The sequence below is a fragment of the Notolepis coatsorum genome (assembly GCF_963971535.1).
Source record: "Notolepis coatsorum genome assembly, chromosome: 11".
In the NCBI taxonomy this organism is placed as follows: Eukaryota; Metazoa; Chordata; class Actinopteri; order Aulopiformes; family Paralepididae; genus Notolepis; species Notolepis coatsorum.
In genome coordinates, this window is record NC_140175.1 from 31,934,693 (window position 1) to 31,954,996 (window position 20,304).

The following is a 20,304-nucleotide window of genomic DNA, read 5'->3' on the forward strand; positions in this document are numbered from 1 at the left end:
GAGAGAGAGATCAACAACAGTCCAACAGTACACAGAGGCAGTGTAGTTCAGTCCCCCCTTAGCTGAGTCCAGAACGAAACAAAATGGTACTTCTTCAGTGTTTATCCAAAACACACAATTTAGCTGAGTCCAGTGCAAACAAAAACGATACTCTTCAGTGTTATCCAAAACAAACAATTTAGCTGAGTCCAGTGCAAACAAAAACGATACTCTTCAGTGTTATCCAAACACACAAAAACAGATAATCCAAAAATGGTTTGGTTCCAACTCACCAAAGCGCAAACGCGTAAAGCGGGCAACGAGGCGCAGCTCCAAACGGAGGATCAAGGTATTCACCAGCGGCAATCCAAAGATGTCCTGGAGGGAAAGTAGACGAGGCACAACAACGAGGGGAAAGCAGGCAGAAGCAGTAGTATTCAAAACGACCCGACATCGATTGAAAGGAGGTCCCAGTATATGAAGCCTCTGGAGCGCTAATCACAAACTATGACAGGTGCGTGATGAAATTGGTAATCGCTCCAGAAGCATGTGGCGGGGAATGCACCAATCAACACAGTACCTTAAAGGAGTGTGGCGGGGAACGAACCAATCTTCACAGAGAGAGAGGAATTAATGAAGCAATGGAGGGCCTACAAATGAAAACATCAGCTGGCAATATAATCATAGCATGAAGGGGAGAACCATTTCCAACAGGGGTGTGACTGTGTATATATACTGTGTGTATGTATACAGATATATGATGCATTATTTTTAATTGTATGTATGTTTGATTGTTGTGTATAGTTTATTGTAAGTAATGATATGGGCTGGGTACCAAGAAACATGCATGACACTTGCAATCAATCAATGAATCAAACAAACCTACTAGTGGAGCCTGTGATGTCATTTCAGGAGGGGAGATCTTGAGAATTCAACAACTTCCTAAACACCTACTTTGAGTCTTTCTCTCATCATCCAATGGTATTCCTTCTCCCGCATAATTGAAACAGCGTCTGACAGCTCTCTGTGTCTGAGTTGTCTTCTTGCATCCCACCCATCACCCCACTCTCATCCTTAGATATCACATTAGTTTGGTTACTTGTAAATAACAATCAGAATTTTAAAGGAACATGCCAACATTGTGGGAAATGTGCTTACCCTCTTCTCCAGAGTCAGACAAGGAGATAGATAGGTTTCCTCTCTGTGCGTTCAGTAGAAAGCTATCCGACTGGGTCAGCTATAGCCTAGCTTCAAACTCTGGAAGAGGTGTTTTTGGCCAACAGCTAGGCTAGCTGGTCCATATCCTGCCTGCCTGCCTGCCTGCCTGCCTGCCTGCCTGCCTGCCTGCCTGCCTGCCTGCCTGCCTGCCTGCCTGCCTGCCTGCCTGCCTGCCTGCCTGCCTGCCTGCCTGCCTGCCTGCCTGCCTGCCTGCCTGCCTGCCTGCCTGCCTGCCTGCCTGCCTGCCTGCCTGCCTGCCTGCCTGCCTGCCTGCCTGCCTGCCTGCCTGCCTGCCTGCCTGCCTGCCTGCCTGCCTGCCTGCCTGCCTGCCTGCCTGCCTGCCTGCCTGCCTGCCTGCCTGCCTGCCTGCCTGCCTGCCTGCCTGCCTGCCTGCCTGCCTGCCTGCCTGCCTGCCTGCCTGCCTGCCTGCCTGCCTGCCTGCCTGCCTGCCTGCCTGCCTGCCTGCCTGCCTGCCTGCCTGCCTGCCTGCCTGCCTGCCTGCCTGCCTGCCTGCCTGCCTGCCTGCCTGCCTGCCTGCCTGCCTGCCTGCCTGCCTGCCTGCCTGCCTGCCTGCCTGCCTGCCTGCCTGCCTGCCTGCCTGCCTGCCTGCCTGCCTGCCTGCCTGCCTGCCTGCCTGCCTGCCTGCCTGCCTGCCTGCCTGCCTGCCTGCCTGCCTGCCTGCCTGCCTGCCTGCCTGCCTGCCTGCCTGCCTGCCTGCCTGCCTGCCTGCCTGCCTGCCTGCCTGCCTGCCTGCCTGCCTGCCTGCCTGCCTGCCTGCCTGCCTGCCTGCCTGCCTGCCTGCCTGCCTGCCTGCCTGCCTGCCTGCCTGCCTGCCTGCCTGCCTGCCTGCCTGCCTGCCTGCCTGCCTGCCTGCCTGCCTGCCTGCCTGCCTGCCTGCCTGCCTGCCTGCCTGCCTGCCTGCCTGCCTGCCTGCCTGCCTGCCTGCCTGCCTGCCTGCCTGCCTGCCTGCCTGCCTGCCTGCCTGCCTGCCTGCCTGCCTGCCTGCCTGCCTGCCTGCCTGCCTGCCTGCCTGCCTGCCTGCCTGCCTGCCTGCCTGCCTGCCTGCCTGCCTGCCTGCCTGCCTGCCTGCCTGCCTGCCTGCCTGCCTGCCTGCCTGCCTGCCTGCCTGCCTGCCTGCCTGCCTGCCTGCCTGCCTGCCTGCCTGCCTGCCTGCCTGCCTGCCTGCCTGCCTGCCTGCCTGCCTGCCTGCCTGCCTGCCTGCCTGCCTGCCTGCCTGCCTGCCTGCCTGCCTGCCTGCCTGCCTGCCTGCCTGCCTGCCTGCCTGCCTGCCTGCCTGCCTGCCTGCCTGCCTGCCTGCCTGCCTGTCTGCCTGTCTGTCTGTCTGTCTGTCTGTCTGTCTGCCTGTCTGCCTGTCTGTCTGTCTGTCTGTCTGTCTGTCTGTCTGTCTGTCTGTCTGTCTGTCTGTCTGTCTGTCTGTCTGTCTGTCTGTCTGTCTGTCTGTCTGTCTGTCTGTCTGTCTGTCTGTCTGTCTGTCTGTCTGTCTGTCTGTCTGTCTGTCTGTCTGTCTGTCTGTCTGTCTGTCTGTCTGTCTGTCTGTCTGTCTGTCTGTCTGTCTGTCTGTCTGTCTGTACACGCACGCACGCACGCACGCACGCACGCACGCACGCGCGCACGCACACACACACACACACACACACACACACACACACACACACACACACACACACACACACACACACACACACACACACACACACACACACACACACACACACACACACACACACACACACACACACACACACACACACACACACACACACACACACACACACACACGTATTATATCCTCAGTAGATAGTAAATTATAACACTACCTCATGCATACTGCACCTTATGTGACACTGTGAATAATGTGAATATTCCTCAGCTAGTCAGATAGTAAATTATATTGACCATATTGATCAAATTGTTTACACTGCCTGTGTTGTTTTTTACTACCTGTATACTGTGTTGTTTTACTACCTGTACCCCTCCCCCCTCCCCCCCATGCTGCTATGATGCCTGAATTTCCCCAAGGGGATCAATAAAGGAATATCTTATCTTATCTTATCTTATCTTATATGCATGAGCACATATAGGCACATACAGTACTAGCAGACACTCAATCATTACATGCATGCAGAGATGTATACATAGAAATACACACACACACAGATGTTCAGCATACAAATACATATATACCGATTTCTTGCCATTGTTATTATTGATATTTTACATGGTCTTGTTTTTCATATTTCATGCATGTGTGCTCTTGCGTGTGTATTTGTGACTGCATGCATGTCCGTGCATGTGTGTGTGCATTTGTGTAATGCATGTGTATGAGTATGCACATTGTTCTCAGTTGTCAAGCAGCATTCAAGATCAAAGTTTTACAGCCACGAGCTGTTGCTATGGAAACATGAAAGTGGAATCCACGTCGCCTTATATCTTTCTCTGGTCCAATTAGTCCGAATACACAGCCTTGTATGACTATACTTGTGAGGGTATTTCAGTCAGTATAGTCATTCCATAACCCCTAACCTTAACCCTAATTCACACACGCACGCACGCACGCACGCACGCACCCACACACACACACGCACACACACACACACACACACACACACACACACACACACACACACACACACACACACACACACACACACACATATGCACACAAGCACAGACACAACTGACAAAATATTCTCAATCAGTAGGATTTCCCCATATCAACAACATATCATTGTGTGTGCTGACATTTAGCTCAAAAGACGATAGTACAATCATTGAGACCTTCTCATATTACATCCTGAACATGAAGCTGATGAAACCCATTGGAAACACATGTTTTATGATACCATGGAGTGACCCGGGAGCTCGCTGGTCTAGGGCATGTTTTTTATGATACCATGGAGTGACCCGGGAGCTCGCTGGTCTAAGGCAGTGGTTCTCATCAACCTTTTTTGCGACCTCTACAATTTCGACCCCCCCCCCCCCCCCCTACATAGACAAGAATAGACAGAATAGTGATACAAAATAATATTTGTATTTCCTCTTTTCATGGTATTTAACTTGATGATTGGAGCAGGGCTTCAAATATTAATTGTTTCACAAGACAAAAAAGCATCTATACTCAAGTCAAGTCAAGTCAAGAGTTTTAATTGTCACGGCATACAAGTATACAATGAAATGCGGGTGGTCTTGCCCGCAACGATGTGCAATACAGTGGTACAACATATAATAGAATCCAATAAAAAACAACATTGTGCAATAAACAGGTAACAGGTAACATGGTGTGACATCTCGGTATCTGTACATAGTTATTTACAGAGCATTTACTGACCATGGGTTGAGAACCACTAGTCTAAGCCATCGTGATACAGATCATGGTACCAGATATCAGGCAAAAATAGGGTATCGGGAGAATTTCACCAACACTGAAACCTAGTAAAGAGTCATGAGTCCCCAATCAAAGCAACACATTTGGATTGGGGAAAAATGGATTGTATCTCTGTCATTTTAGTCCAATGACCCCAAACGAATGGTCTAAAGGCTATCCTGTTCTGAAAAACGAATGGATGGAATTGGTACTTGGTATCAGTTTGGCACTCGGATTCGGTGCTGGTAGAGAAAAACTGGTCTCAGTGCATCTTTAGAGGCTCTGAGACAGTCACCAATTTCTCGTGTAAAATCTTCTCTTATATCGTCAGTTACCCCAAAATGCGTAGAATCAAACAATACTCAAATGACTTTATACAATCAGATGAAGCAGACAGATTTACAAACATGATAAGATGCAGAAGCAGGTGCAGAGCTTTCTGGGGTACAACTGCTCAGGGGGCAAATTGAGGCTAGCAATAAGCAATATACCTATCTTAATCCATAATACTAAATATAAGTGATGATGATGATCATGTCATATTGAATACCATCAGTCACTGTGTGTGTGTATGTGTGTGTGGGTGTGTATGTGTGTACGTGCGTGCGTGTGTGTGTATGTGTGCGTGCGCATGTGTGTGTGTGTGACAGTAAGGCAGGCACAAAATAGTGTTTCTATGCTATGAACAGTCAAACATTTGTCAATATTAGTGTCATGGCTGTGGTACTCACTCACAGTGAGAAAGAGAGAGAGAGAGAGAGAGAGAGAGAGAGAGAGAGAGAGAGAGAGAGAGAGGAGAGAGAGAGAGAGAGAGAGAGAGAGAGAGAGAGAGAGAGAGAGAGAGAGAGAGAAAAAAATGGCATAACATAGTAGAGGCTGGCCGTGATGCATTACTCCTATTGACCAAAAGAGGGCCACCTTCAATTGAATACAGTGGCCATCTAGGAAAGCTCATACTACATGCATTAAATACTGTATGATAGTTACAGCTCAAACTGTAAAGTTAAGATTTTACAAGGGGGTTGTTGTTGTTATTATCTCTTTATCTTTAAACAAGTAGAATCAATCTCATAATTAGTGCTGGTAAAGGGTTCAATCTTGTGTCAAACAGCTCATGCTGTATGGTAGGCTACATGGCATCAGCAGACTTTGAATTCATATTTGATTCATTTTGTTATTGGCGGGTCTGAATTTGTAATTTAGCTTGCTGTATTTAGCATTTTTTAAATAGGGAAATAGCGTATAAGCTACTTACTGATATCAGAGTTTTAAATAGGAAAGGATGGCATCTTCAAAGCTCACCCCCACGCCAGGCTACTTCAACAGTCATATAGGCTGTTAGAAGGGGCTGGTTGATTTCAGGCTAGGCCTTAGGCTATGATACATAATTGTATTCCGTGGATCTGTTTTTATTGAATGTATCAGCCTGAAATCAACCAGACAACATATAGGGGCCTAATCATGTTGAAAAGGCAGAGAGCAGACTGCCTTGTGCAACTACAATGCAGCCTCTTTAGAAGTACAACTGACCATATTTGTGGAAAGAAATCCCAACTGGAACATGACATGAGAGCAAATTGTTGCCTGTGAATATGGTCAATGGGACAGATTTTAAGAAGTGATGTCAATGAGGTTAGCATGGTCATTTCATTGAATGTGTTTTATTCTTTTTATTGTGGATTGTGATGGTGTTTGAGGTACATTTTTAGATCAATTAAACTTTATTGTCATTGCACAGGGTACCCATGTACATGTTGAAATACTTCCCAAAGGTCAGTGAATTCCACGACCACAACACCAGAAGGAGTTCCACAAATCATGTTCAACCCAGATTCGGCTCAAACAAGGGACTAAACACTTTTCGCAATTATGCCACAACAATGTCCCCTTAACAATTGTTTGTATTGAGCCGTACTGTACTCATTCTGCAATCGCTTAATAAAGTTTTCAATCATTCAATGTAGTTTGCATCTAACCAGGATGCAAAGAAGCAATAAAGTGTATCATGTACATATAACATGTGTATAGATTGTAGACAATATGAAAAAGCTAAGGTATATACAGAAAATACAAAATAAACTGCAAACAGCAACACAACACCCAGAAGTAAAAAATGCTGGTATTGTCCATTACATTTGTGGCCGCCACAAGTATTTAGATTTTAGAAGGGACGTTATTGTCGTCTCTGCATGAGGCTTGCTTGAGAAAGACACCAGAGAACCATTTACTCATTCATCTTTTTATTTGCTTTCTCAACATCAAAGAAATCTTATGTTTAATAGTCAGTGTCGAGGTTGGGAGAGAAAATGGACAGCAGATCTTCTTTGGCAGTAGTAGTAGCAAGAGCAGTAGAATGTAGTTCCAAGAAACAGTTATGAATTATATTACTGACCAAAGCAAAGAGTACGGTTCTGTGATTTGTTTCAACAGTTTTCAGACAACAATGGAGTTCCATGACTTCTGAATATGAGCTATAATCTGAGGTTGGTTGGATGGACCATACTAATTGTAAGTAGAAGAAATGCATTGTGGTCTTTTCTTAAGCTATATGTTGCCAATACGAAAAATTATAAAAATTATTACACCGGTCTTATCCTTTAAGTTAAGCAGTTTTTGTCTCATTTGTTGTATTTTATCAGATACACAAAAGAAAAGTATAATATCATTATGTCGGCCTTTGGCCGCCCTGCTCACTAAATATCGGTATCAGCCATTGAAAAATCGGTCAAGCAGTAATTAAATTTGGGTGCCAGGTTTGAACAACGCCTAATCTGTGACATAACTCAGGATGTTTTCTATAAGATAATCAGAAGGACAAAAATTGTCTTTAAAAAAATTATAATAAAGGAGAACAGGTTTGATTTTGTACAAGGCGTATTCCACATGTAACATGTGTTGACTTGACTATGCCATTTCCTTTGTCACACATCGTTACGTGGGGTTACTTAGGGTCTGATGATGATCACAGAAAACAGTAATGAAGGGAAAACAGGAGAGAAGGAATCTGCAACACGACAAGGACTTAAAGCAAGAAAAATCACATGCCGAAAAACTGACACCATTTCTCTTCATCCAACCAAGTGTCTGCTTTGTTCAAATTGTAATTGAGGAGGGTTGGGACTGGGAGCTACAGTATTTACATATATTATATATACACAGCATATATATATATAGAAGTCAGTGCTCGAAATTAAGGCCTTGCCAGGGGCGGCCCCAGGATGGTAGATGGAGAAAAAAAAAGTTACGGCTGAATTCTTGTACAACCAACCCCCCCCCCCCCCCCCCCCCTGAATAGAACTGTAGTTTGGGACAGTTCTGGGATGGTTGTGAAAAAGAATGGCAACCCCCGCTTTTAAAGACCAGCCACTACAGAGTACTCATCTGATCCATTACTTGTATTGAACAGTAATTTGACATTAGACGGAAATTATGTCGAGATATACTCTCCATAGCGATGACAGACTTCTACGGCTACGTTCACACTGCAGGCAAAATGTACCGAAAACAGACAGACAACAACAGTGTGAACAGCACAAATCACATGGAATCTGATCTTTTCAATTCTGATTTTGGGCCACTTTGATATGTGGTCCTAATAAATCAGATACAGGTCTGATTTCTTTTGCAATGCGACCTCAATCTGAACATATCAGAATTCATGCGACTTTTACATCACTCTAAAATTGACATTCATCCCAATTCTGCGCTGGCGGGAGTCATTCGGTGAATGAAAACATGGAAAACAGCTGTGATGGAGGTGGTCAGTGGAGGGACAGTGAGGTGTTTACCTTATGTTTTTGGGGTGACACTTCTGTACAAGCAAAACTTGAGGGGACGTATCATAAACCGGTCTGTGTTTGAAAGCATATTGAAAGAAGAAATGGCTCTCTTTCACCTCCTCCTCCTCACACCCACCATCTGCTCACGAATGAGCTGGCCTCTACTGGACATCAACTTGTAAATTAAACCATAAACTGTGACTTCAGTGTCCTCCTCGTTCGTTATTGTTCATTTGCGCATGCGGGTCAGTTCAGGAGCACGATCTTAAGGATCACATCGCTGAGACTGAATGTGTCTGTGAGCTGATCTGACATCGTGGGGACGAGAGGATCTCCCATGTTGGTGCGAATCAAGAAAAGTATCCCCTCCTATTTTCTATATAGATCACTGGGGTAAAGTAACATCATGGAAAACTGCCCATCCACCTAATAGACTGTTAGGTCTGAATACATCAATTGGTAGCATCCTCTCCCTCCCATTACGCCGTAACTAACGTCTCTCTTCCACATTTTAGTTAACCCCCACACAATCCCATGAAACAGCAACAAATTAAAGTAAGGCTATTTAAAAAAAAAATCACATTCCCATAGACTTCTCCTCCTGTCTTCCTTCCTCACATGGCAGCCAGTTCCTGCACAAGTCTGTCTTTTTCTTCTTGCAACTCGGTGATGCTCTGTTTGTTCTGCTCAAGTCGGTCCTCCAGCCACTGGAGCAGGGGACCGCTCACCGCAGACATCTGACTGCACAGGTTCTTGGTGAACACCGAGCCGTTGTGTATCTTGGTGATGGGGTCCAGGTGAGCCAAGCTGTGGATCTTTCTATAGGTGTCCTGCTCCTCCTGGCAGAGGATACGGGGGAGTTCCACCGCCGACTCGAGGCACACCTTCCCAATGGCATCGCGGGGAACCACGTGGATTGGGATCTCGATTCTCTCATACTCGGAGCCTTTCTGCGCTTGTGTGGACTGGAAGCAGGTGTAGAGGACACGGCCCGTTTTAGTGTTCTTGTCCTCGATGAAACAAGAGAATATAAGGCCGACGAAGCCCTGGTCCATCATTTGGTACATGGCCTGGGTTCTTACGTCTACGTGAGACGGCCACACGGTGATGTGAGGGTGGGAGTGGTACCAGCCGACAACTCGCATGGGTCTCCCCGTCATGTCAGCTAACCTGTCAAATTCGGTTAAAAAAATACAAGCACAATAAACGTACAGTTTTTACGTCAAATGTATATACTCTCTTTTCTGGACTCTTTTTGTATCACAAACAGTACTGTATTTGCAAATCTGGTATGTCATAAATGTATAGATGTAGCAGTAACTGTCTATCTGTATGTTGTAGCGCTGAGAAGAAGGAGTCGGAGGCGGTGTCTCGAAGCTAAACTCGATTTCTTTATTCATCAGCGTAACAACAAATCGACGTAGTCGTATCGACAGTAAAATAAGAATGCCGGTGGCCGGAAGTGCCACCCTATAAATCGTCCGGGGGGAACTACCATTCCCAACGAGTTCCGTGTGAATTATGTACAGTCACTACACAAGCCCCCCCAGAATTCACCCATAGTCAAAATCCCCCCGGCGTGGGGGAACAATTGCCCGGCCCCTGCGTGTGCGGAAAGCCGGGGGCGGGGAGGGCGGAGTGGCATAAGCGCCCGCGCCGTCCACGACACCCGGGGGCACGAAACGGCCTCGGCGAGCGTGGAAAACCGGGGGCGGAGAGGGGAAAGCGTCGCAAGCGCCCGTACCCTCACCGACACCCGGGGGCGCTGGCATCGGTGAGGCCGCCGGTGGCTCTGTGGGCGGTGGCACCCGGGGCAACGGCGGACGACCCCTGCGGGGGGGAAGGGCCAACTCCAAAGGCTGTGAAACGTCTATGTGAGCGGGCTTGATCCTGTCTATCGACACGGTCTCCGTCCTACCGCCCATGTCGACCATGAGGTCCTTGTTACCGTGTCGCAGGACCCTAAACGGGCCATCGTAAGGGGGGCGTAGGGGCCCCCGGTGCGCATCGTGGCGAACAAAAACATACTCCGCCGTGTGCAGGCTGCGCGGCACCCGGGAAACGGGGGTACCATGCTGCGACGTGGGAATCGGGGCGAAGGTCTGAGCCGCTTCTCGCAGGGTGGAACGCTGGCTGGCCGCGGACCAAGGGGTTGTCGCGTCCGGAATGAAATCCCCCGGGACGCGCAATGTCTGGCCGTACAACAGTTCCGCGGACGAGGCCTGCAGGTCCTCCTTGGGGGCGCTCCTAAGTCCGAGCATGACCCACGGCAGCTTATCCACCCAGTTGCCGTCCGTCAGGCCTGCGCGCAGCGCCGCCTTCATGGACCGGTGGAAACGTTCGCATAGCCCGTTGGCCTGCGGGTGGTACACGGTTGTACGGTGCAGCTTAACCCCCAGGCCGCTGGCGACCGCGTTCCAGAGCTCTGAGGTGAACTGCGAGCCCCGGTCGGAGGAGAGGTCAGACGGGGTCCCGAAACGTGCGATCCACGTGCTGATAAAGGCGCGGGCCACGTCGGAAGAAGACGTCGAGGCGAGGGGAACGGCTTCCGGCCATCGGGTGGTCCTGTCCACCATAGTGAACAGGTAGGTAAACCCGTGAGAGGAAGGAAGCGGGCCCACGAGGTCAACATTGACGTGGTCGAACCTCCTCTCGGGAACCACGAATGTCACAAGCGGGGCCTTGGTATGTCGGTGCACTTTAGCCCGTTGGCAGGACACACACGCGTCGACCCAGGCCCTCACGTCTTTCTTGAGCCCCCGCCACACAAACTTCTGTGACACCAACCTGCTCGAAGGCTTCCTACCGGGGTGAGACAGGTCGTGCACAGCCTCGAAAGCCCGCCTGCGCCAGCCTATAGGGACCAGCGGCCGGGGTTGCCCGGTGGAGAGGTCACAGAGCAGGGACGCGCCCGAGCCGCCAATCGCGACGTCTCTGAGGCGCAGACTGGTATCCGCTGTCCTGAGGGCCTGGATGTCGTGGTCGGAGGCCTGTTCCGAGCCCATGGCGACGTAGTCGAGGCCCAGTTGCACAGCTCCGATGACGACCCTGGATAGGCAGTCTGCGACCACGTTGGCTTTCCCGGCGATATGCCGTATGTCTGTCGTGTACTCGGAAATGTACGAGAGTTGGCGCTGTTGTCGCGCGGACCACGGTTCAGCCACCTTGGACATGGAGAACGTGAGGGGTTTGTGGTCGACGAAGGCCGTAAACTCCCGGCCCTCCAGCATGAAACGAAAATGGCGCACCGCCAACCAGAGACCTAGGAGCTCTCTGTCAAATGCGCTGTACTTGCGCTCCCTGGGGGTCAGTTGACGGCTGAAAAACGCCAGCGGTTGCCAGGCGCCGTCAACGTATTGCTCATGCACCGCGCCCACCGCGTAGTCTGACGCGTCGGTGGTAATGGCGACCGGGGCCCCCGGTGACGGGTGAGCCAACATGGCTGCACCCGCCAGGGCCGCCTTGGTGGCCGCGAAGGCTGTCGTCCTCTCGGCCGTCCAGTCGACCGGCTGGTTGGGGGACTTGCCCTTCAGCGCCTCGTAAAGCGGCCGCATGGTGTGGGCCGCCCGGGGGATGAACCGGTGATAAAACGTCACCATCCCGAGAAATTCCCTGAGCGCCCGGGCCGTCGGGGGTCGTGGGAAAGCGGAAACGGCCTCCACTTTCGACGGGAGGGGGGCGGCCCCCCTCCTGTCGATGAGGTGTCCGAGGAACCGTATGGAGGTCAACCCGAACTGACACTTAGCCGGGTTGATGATTAGGCCGTTTTGGCCCAGCCTCGTAAAGAGGCATCGTAGGTGCTCAAGGTGCTCCTCGGGCGAGGAGCTGGCGACGAGGATGTCGTCCAGGTAGACAAAAATAAACGGCATGTCTCTGAGCGTCGAGTCCATTAGCCTCTGGAAAGACTGTGCCGCGTTCTTCAGTCCGAACGGCATCCGTAGGAACTCAAATAGACCGAAGGGTGTTACCACCGCCGTCTTCGGGACGTCCAAGGGGTGTACCGGCACTTGGTGGTAACCGCGTACCAGGTCTACCTTCGAAAAGAACAGCTTACCCGCCAGGTGCCCCGAGAAGTCCTGGATGTGGGGGACCGGGTAGCGGTCTGGCGTGGTAGCGTCGTTGAGGCGTCTGTAGTCCCCGCACGGTCTCCATCCCCCGTCCGGTTTGGGCACGATGTGCAGCGGCGAGGCCCAGGGGCTGTCCGAGCGTCGGACAATCCCCAACTTCTCCATGTTGGCGAACTCTGACCTAGCGACTGCTAGTCTGTCAGGGTTGAGCCGGCGGGCCCTAGCGTACACGGGAGCTCCTTGAGTCTCTATGTGATGCTCGACCCCGTGTTTGGTGGTCGCGGCCGAGAACGTAGGCTGTGTCAAGCCGGGAAACTCCCGCAGTAGGCGTTGGTACACGTCACCTTCTGCGAGCGAGCTGGCCAGCCCGCTGTATACCACTTCATTGCGCACACAAGTCAAGGAAGCGTACGTCTGGGCGTCTACCAGGCGGCCGTGCCTCACGTCCACGAGGAGCCCATGTGCGCAGAGGAAATCCGCCCCGAGTAGTGGGAACGAGACGTCGGCCGTGACAAACTCCCACGTGAACCGCTGTCCCCCGAAACACAACTCCACGGTCCTCGTGCCGTAGGTGCGGATCGGGTTACCGTTGGCGGTCGTCAGTCGCGGACCCCCCCCCCCGCCGGCGGTGTCTACCACCGTCGCCGGTAGGACGCTCCTCTGTGCCCCGGTGTCGCAGAGGAATTCTCGACCAGAGAGTGTGTCCTTAATGAAGAGTAGCCTGTTCGACGTACCTGCGCTCACGGCCGCTACTGGGCGCAGGTGTTGGCGTTTCCCGCCCTGACAAAAGTACAAGGCGGGCGGCACTTCGTTGCTTTCGCGCCGAAGCGTGCATGGAAATAACACAGGCCTGTGTCATTATTGCCGTCGGCCGCGGCGCCCCTCTCCATCTTCGCCCCTCCCCCTCTGGGCATGTGCGCCCGTGTCGGGGCCAGCACCTCTGGGGCTAAGTGCTGCGTGGCCAGGTAGAACCGATCTGCCTCCTCCGCCAGAGCACGGGGATCTACAATGTTTGTATTGGCCAGCGCCGTCTGTACCCGTGGCGGCATGTGTCTGAGGAACAGCTCTTTAAATAAAAAGTTCGGCTGCTCGGCGCCCAGTAGATTCAGCATCATTTCCATATGCGCCGACGGCTTACTGTCCCCCAAGCCACGTATATCCAACAAACGTCGGGCCCGCTCAGACGGCGACAACTCAAAAATCCTGAGCAGGTGCGTCTTAAACGCCTCATATCTATCCCGGGCCGGCGGAGCGGTAATGAAGCCTACCGTCCTCGCCGCCGTAGTGTTGTTCAGACTCGAGACGACGTGGAAGTATCGAGCGGCGTCCTCCACGATTCCCCGTAGGGCGAATTGCGCCTCCGCCTGGGCGAACCACGCGGCCGCCGACTGCTCCCAAAACTCAGGCAGTCTGAGAAAACCAGCGTTGTTTGCCATGTTCGCCGTATTCTCCGTCTCGGAAACTTCCTCGAGACTAATGTCAGGGTCACCAGTGTAGCGCTGAGAAGAAGGAGTCGGAGGCGGTGTCTCGAAGCTAAACTCGATTTCTTTATTCATCAGCGTAACAACAAATCGACGTAGTCGTATCGACAGTAAAATAAGAATGCCGGTGGCCGGAAGTGCCACCCTATAAATCGTCCGGGGGGAACTACCATTCCCAACGAGTTCCGTGTGAATTATGTACAGTCACTACAATGTCATATATGTCCCGATGAATTGAAAATGGGGGACCCTGATGTAAACAAGACGAAAGACTTTCTCTGGTCTGCATCCCCTTAACAATTGTGTGTATTGAGCCGTACTGTATTGTACCAATTCTGCAATCTGTTAATACAGTTTTCAATCAATCAATCAATCAATCAATCAATCAAACCTCTCCGCCTCGGTGGACGCCGCGGACAGCTGCTCCGGGGAGATCTCCACCCGGTCCTTCCTCTTGTCCGAGCGGCGCAGGATGATCACGGAGTGGACGTGGACTATTCGGTTGGTTTCCACCTCTCCGATGCAGAGCCCCATTACTTCCTCCTTTTCCGTGCTTAACGCGTGGTTCATGCACACCAAAAAAGCATCTGATTCGAGGTAAACGGCGCTGACAGCCATGTTTAACGTCAGGTAAAAAGTTGTTGTTGTTATGAGTTGGCGTTGTGCTGCAGTGCTTTGAGCTTTTCTGACTTCTGGCACTTCTCTCTTCCGTGTTAAATTTGTGTTACACTAAATAATTCCGTGTTATTACAAAATGCCGGGATGTCAAATGCTTGGCTACTCCCCTTTCAGGTGTGTGTTAATAACAAAGTAACATATGTGCACAATATATATCGTTCCAATTTACTTATATTGGCAAAACTGGAAATATTATCTCCGAAAAAGGGAGTAACTGTTAACGTTACGCGTTTTCTAGACGGATGACATTTGCGTGTACACACTAAAACCGGAAATATTGCTTCGGCAGCTCCGTTCCGCGTTATTATTTTTTTCCGTAGCCGCATTTCTCGGATACGCTCTCTGATTGGCCACTGACATGTTTGCCCAAAAAAAGTACGTTTTAAAAACATATAATTTCACTTGATTTGCGTTTTGCCATTAGGCTACTAGTTGATCAATTATTATTTTGGAGTGCTATTTGTTGAAGCACCATACTTATGCTAATGTGCTGTACCAGTCATGTTTTTCATTTCCCCATCCCTTTATTTTCATTTGACAAACTATCATTACACATGGGCAAAACAGAGTCCATTCTCTTCGGTTCAAATAACAAACTCAGCAAGACCGACGGCTTCTCAGTTACAGTGGGTGACAATATTGTCACAAGGAAAGATGAAATTACCTACCTGGGTTCCATCCTAGAGGCTAATCTCTCCTGTGACAAAATGGCATCCAATGTAATAAAAAAAGTCAACCAACAAACTCGATTCTTGTACCGGATCTCCTCACTGGTAAACAAGAATACCCTGAAGACTCTAGCAGGAGCACTCATTCAAGGGTACTACGACTATGCTTGCACCTCATGGTACCAAAGCACCTCAAAGGCGCTAAAAACAAAATTACAAACATCTCAAAACAAACTGGTCAGACTACTGCTTGACCTTACTCCTAGAACCCACCTCACCCCTGCCCACTTTGACAACCTAGGATGGCTTAGAGTAGATGACAGAGTACAGCAACTTGCAATGGGCCTGGTCTACAAGATACACTACACGACCAAGGTACCCATGTACATGGCAAAATACTTCCCAAAGGTCAGTGAATACCACGATCACAACACCAGAGGGAGCTCCACAAATCATGTTAAACCCAGATTCGGCTCAAATAAGGGACTAAACACGTTTCGCAATTATGCCACATCAATGTGGAACGCCCTACCCAAAGCTGTAAAGGAATGTGGATCACTACCCACTTTCAAAACCTCTCTCAAGAGACACCTACGGGAGACTGCAATTCAACACTGGCCCCTGTAAATATCCTAACCCAACCCCCTCCAATGTACAGTCATTTACCTAGTATGGTTTTGTCAATAGTCCAATGTACAATTTTGTTTGTTTGTACAGAGTCTCCCCCCCCCTCAATGTACAGTTTTGCTTGTTTATACAGTGTGCCCCCCCCCCCAACCACCTCCAATGTAAATTACCCAGTATGGTTGTCAATATCCCAGTGTACCCAACCCCCCCCACCCAACCTCCTCCAATGTACAGTTTCTACGTCAAATGTATATACTCCCTTTTCTTGACTCCTTCTGTATCACAAACAGTACTGTATTTGCAAATCTGGTATGTCATAAATGTATAGATGTAGCAGTACTGACTATCTGTATGTCATGTATGTCATATATGTCCTGATGAATTGAAAATGGGGGACCCTGGTGGAAACAAGACGAAAGTCTTTCTCTGGTCTGCATCCCCTTAACAATTGTGTGTATTGAGCTGTACTGTATTGTACCCATTCTGCAATCTGTTAATAAAGTTTTCAATCAATCAATCAATCAGACACATTTATTATCTTTTAGTGTTTCTGAGAAAAACAAAAAATATATTTGAAAAAAAAGAAAAAAGAAAAGAAACACCTCCCCTTTGACTGTTCACCTTGTCGTGGTAAGGGAGCTTGAGTACCTCAGTGAACCCTGAGAGCTATGCCAGTAGGAGGAAATTCCTAGCAGGTTTTACCAAACCGCCGACCGGACAGGTCTAGGGTGAGAGGTCAGACAAAGCAGTCAGACAACCTTGTGGAAACAGCATCTGGGGCCATCCTCATCTCCAGTCTTCCGTTGGCATCTCCGGAATCCCCCTCACCTTGCTCCAATCATACCTCTCACACAGGCACCAATTCATCTCTATCAACAACTGCAAATCCCCCACTGCCCCCATCACTCATGGTGTCCCCCAAGGCTCAGTACTTGGTCCCCTGCTCTTCATCCTCTACATCCTTCCACTTGGTCTGATTCTCCGCCAACATGGCCTGCGTTTTCACTGTTATGCAGACGACACTCACCTCTACCTCTCCACCAAGACTATCACTCCAGCCACTCTCTCCACCCTCAGCACCTGCCTCACAGACATCAAAACATGGATGCAAAATAACTCTCAAATTAAACTGCAATAAATCAGAAATCATCATTATCGGTCCAAAATCCCTCACCAGCCACACCCAGGATTTCACCCTAAATATTGATGGTACCATTGTCACCCCCTCCACTCACGTCCGTAACCTTGGCATCATCCTGGACTCCACCCTTTCTTTCCTCCCCCATGTGAACCACATAACCAAATCGGCCTTCAATCACCTCCGGAACATTGCTCGTCTTCGCCCCTCCCTATCACTCTCCGCTGCTGAAACACTGGTTCATGCATTCATATCATCAAGACTAGATTACTGCAACAGCATCCTCTACGGCTCACCAAACACTATTCTCAATAAACTCCAATATGTCCAAAACTCTGCTGCCCGCATGCTCACCTCCACCCGTCGCTCTGATCACATCACCCCTGTCCTCCACGACCTCCACTGGCTTCCAATCAAATACAGGATACATTTTAAAATACTACTCATCACATTTAAAGCCCTCAACAACCTTGCCCCTCCCTACCTGTCCGACCTCCTCCACAGTCACACGCCCACCCGTCGCCTTAGGTCTGCAGATGCCAACCTCTTAACACCTCCCACGACCAAGCTCCGGACCTGGGGCGACAGGGCCTTTGCTGCTGCTGCCCCCTCCCTCTGGAATGCCCTCCCCAGCCATATCCGTGATGCAAACACCCTGACATCTTTTAAATCAGCCCTCAAAGTCAAAACTCACCTTTTCAATCTTGCTTTTGACCTCTAATTCTGTCGGTTTTATTTTATTTTGTCATGTATTATTTTTGTTCTGTTTTGTTCTGTTTTTGTTTTGCCATAAGTTTGTCTCTCCTGCCCATGTAAAGCGTCTTTGAGCACCTGGAAAAGCGCTATATAAAATAGATGTATTATTATTATTATTATTATTATTATTATAATAACCCACCCTGCTGAAGCAAACAGGGGTGATCATGTCTCCGACTTTCACAGATGGATGGAGTATGGTGGAAGATACCCACCTATCCCCTGTGTTCATAACTCAACTCATCATGAGCAGAGCTTTCATTAGAGCCTAATATGAAGGCTCTGTGGTGATTTTGAAAAATAAAATCCCTTTTGGAGCTCAAAATTGGCAGCCATCTTGCATTTGAAGGTCAACAATAGGTAAATTAATCAGTTATAACTACAGAATAGTGAACTTCCAGAATGGGGAGGAATAATGAACGTCCAGAATGTGGAGTTGTGCCTTTTCCCCTACCAAATTACTTCAAGGGTGTTGGAGCTGGTGAGAGCTTAGATTTGTGCCTAAATCAATCATCATCATCATGGATGTAGGTGTCTTTTAATGTTTTTTTTTTTTTTATACTTAAATCGCATGTCAGTAGCATTTTCAACAATATATGATTTGTTGACTTGTTGTGAAATATATAATTTGTTTTGAAGAAGCAAGGAGAGGGTGAACAGCCCCTGCTCCACCGTGAACGTAGAGTTATTTCTGTTGATAAAATAAGTTTTGGAGATTTCCTTTGAGTTATAATGGCGTTCAGCAGAACTCCTATGTATTCAACCCAGTGGCACACAATATAAATACAACATATTTTCGTTCTCATCATGCGTGTGTGAAGATTGGCTCTTTCCCGCTTTTTTTGGCCACTGGCCTAAAGGTTGTAGGTCCCTGGCTGTTACCGGGGAGATTGGATGGGTGTTTGGGGCTGTGGGTGGGAGAGTGATGCCCTACAGGAAGGGACAATGCAGGCTGTTCTACCTGAGGAGGCTCAGATCCTTCAACGTGTACAATAGGCTGCTGCAGATGTTTTACCAGTGTCCTCTTCTTCGTCGTGGGAGGGGGGGGTAACATCAACTCAAGGGGTACAGGCTAGCTTTGCAGTGGGAGCCAAACTGGACCATCTGGAGGAGAGAAGGAAGACTGAGAAGGAAGCTGGACGCTATCCTGGAGAACCCCTCCAATCCCCTCTATAGTGAGCTAGGAAAGATGAGGAGCATGTTCAGTCATAGACTCATCCCCCCTCGACACACCACAAATCACCTTGGTCTGTCCTTGCCAGTGCCATCAAGCTCCACAACCTAGGGCAAGGGTTGACATGGTTAACTGCTGTGACTGTTAGAACTGATAGACTGTTGACTACTGAACCCTGCATGGACTCTGGCACACTTTGCACATTCATTCATATATTCACATTCTCAATCTTATCTGTACATGCAGTGTACTAGTTTAAATACAATTTACAGTAGTTGGGTGGTAGCTTAACTACATTAAAATCTCTGTAGCTTCTTCAGTAGTTCATGTGGTTAATTACTACACTTCCCAAGAAATTTAGCATTTTCCTGATTCCACCTCAACAGCTGCTACCAGTCCCCTTGAATGTAGTTAAACACGCAGTTTAACTACATTCAAATCTCAGTATATTTTTCAGTAGTTAACTACTTTGGGTCATTAGGTAGTTCATTACAAATAATAATAATAAATTGTATTTATATTGCACTTTACATTTGGCATCTCAAAATGCTACAGGTTAAAAACATTGAATGAAACAGATTTAAAAAAAAAAGAAGCAAAAAATGGTAAGAACAAACAGGCTCAGCAGAAAGGATTAAATACTTTTCAATGTCATGCCTTTCTTTATAAACCATGTTCGGATTGAGATATAAAGAAACACCCCCACCCTTTTGGCCTTCTCTGCATCTATGAATATGCTTATAGTTGTTGAATTCATACAAATCAGCATTGTCTTTAGACAACCACGTTTGTTAGCCATACTAAAGGAGAAGTCAAGGTTAGTCAAACAAAGGCATAAAGTATCATAGTTCTTTGGCAGGCTGCGAATGATATGAATAAGTTAGCTATATAGACACGGTTCACATCTATGACACTATGTGTCCTTGTTTTCTTTTTTGCAGCATAGTTGTTTTGGTAAGAGTTGTAATTGAGTCTGCATCTGGCAACTCAATTACAACAAAATGTAATTATATAATTATACAAAAAATGTATATACTCTTTTCTGGACTCTTTTTGTATCACAAACAGTACTGTATTTGCAAATCTGGTATGTCATAAATGTATAGATGTAGCAGTACTGTCTATCTGTATGTCATGTATGTCATATATGTCCTGATGAATTGAAAATGGGGGACCCTGATGTAAACAAGAAAGTCTTTCTCTGGTCTGCATCCCCTTAACAATTGTGTGTATTGAGCTGTACTGTATTGTACCCATTCTGCAATATGTTAATAAAGTTTTCAATCAATCAAAAACTACACACAATGTTGTTTTGGTATCTGACCATTTTAAGCAGAATTATTAATGCCAAGAA

At 48.4% G+C, this 20,304-nt stretch overlaps 1 protein-coding gene across 1 annotated transcript; it reads right to left on the bottom strand.

The window, feature by feature from the left end:
• Window positions 1-7,917: 7,917 nt before the first annotated feature.
• Window positions 7,918-14,608, bottom strand: brcc3 (BRCA1/BRCA2-containing complex, subunit 3). Its single transcript, XM_084324481.1, has 2 exons — window positions 14,301-14,608; window positions 7,918-9,531 (listed from the first exon to the last, which is right to left on the bottom strand). The coding sequence occupies exons 1-2, from the start codon at window positions 14,525-14,527 to the stop codon at window positions 8,976-8,978; spliced, it is 783 nt and encodes a 260-aa protein (XP_084180607.1). The 5' UTR covers window positions 14,528-14,608; the 3' UTR covers window positions 7,918-8,975.
• Window positions 14,609-20,304: the final 5,696 nt, after the last annotated feature.

Coding starts and splice junctions, on each gene's coding strand:
- brcc3 (XM_084324481.1), bottom strand. CDS start 14,527: ATGGCTGTCAGCGCCGTTTACCTCGAATCAGATGCTTTTTTGGTGTGC. Junction 9,532..14,300: donor GCGTCCACCGAGGCGGAGAG/GTTTGATTGATT, acceptor CGAATTTGACAG/GTTAGCTGACATGACGGGGA.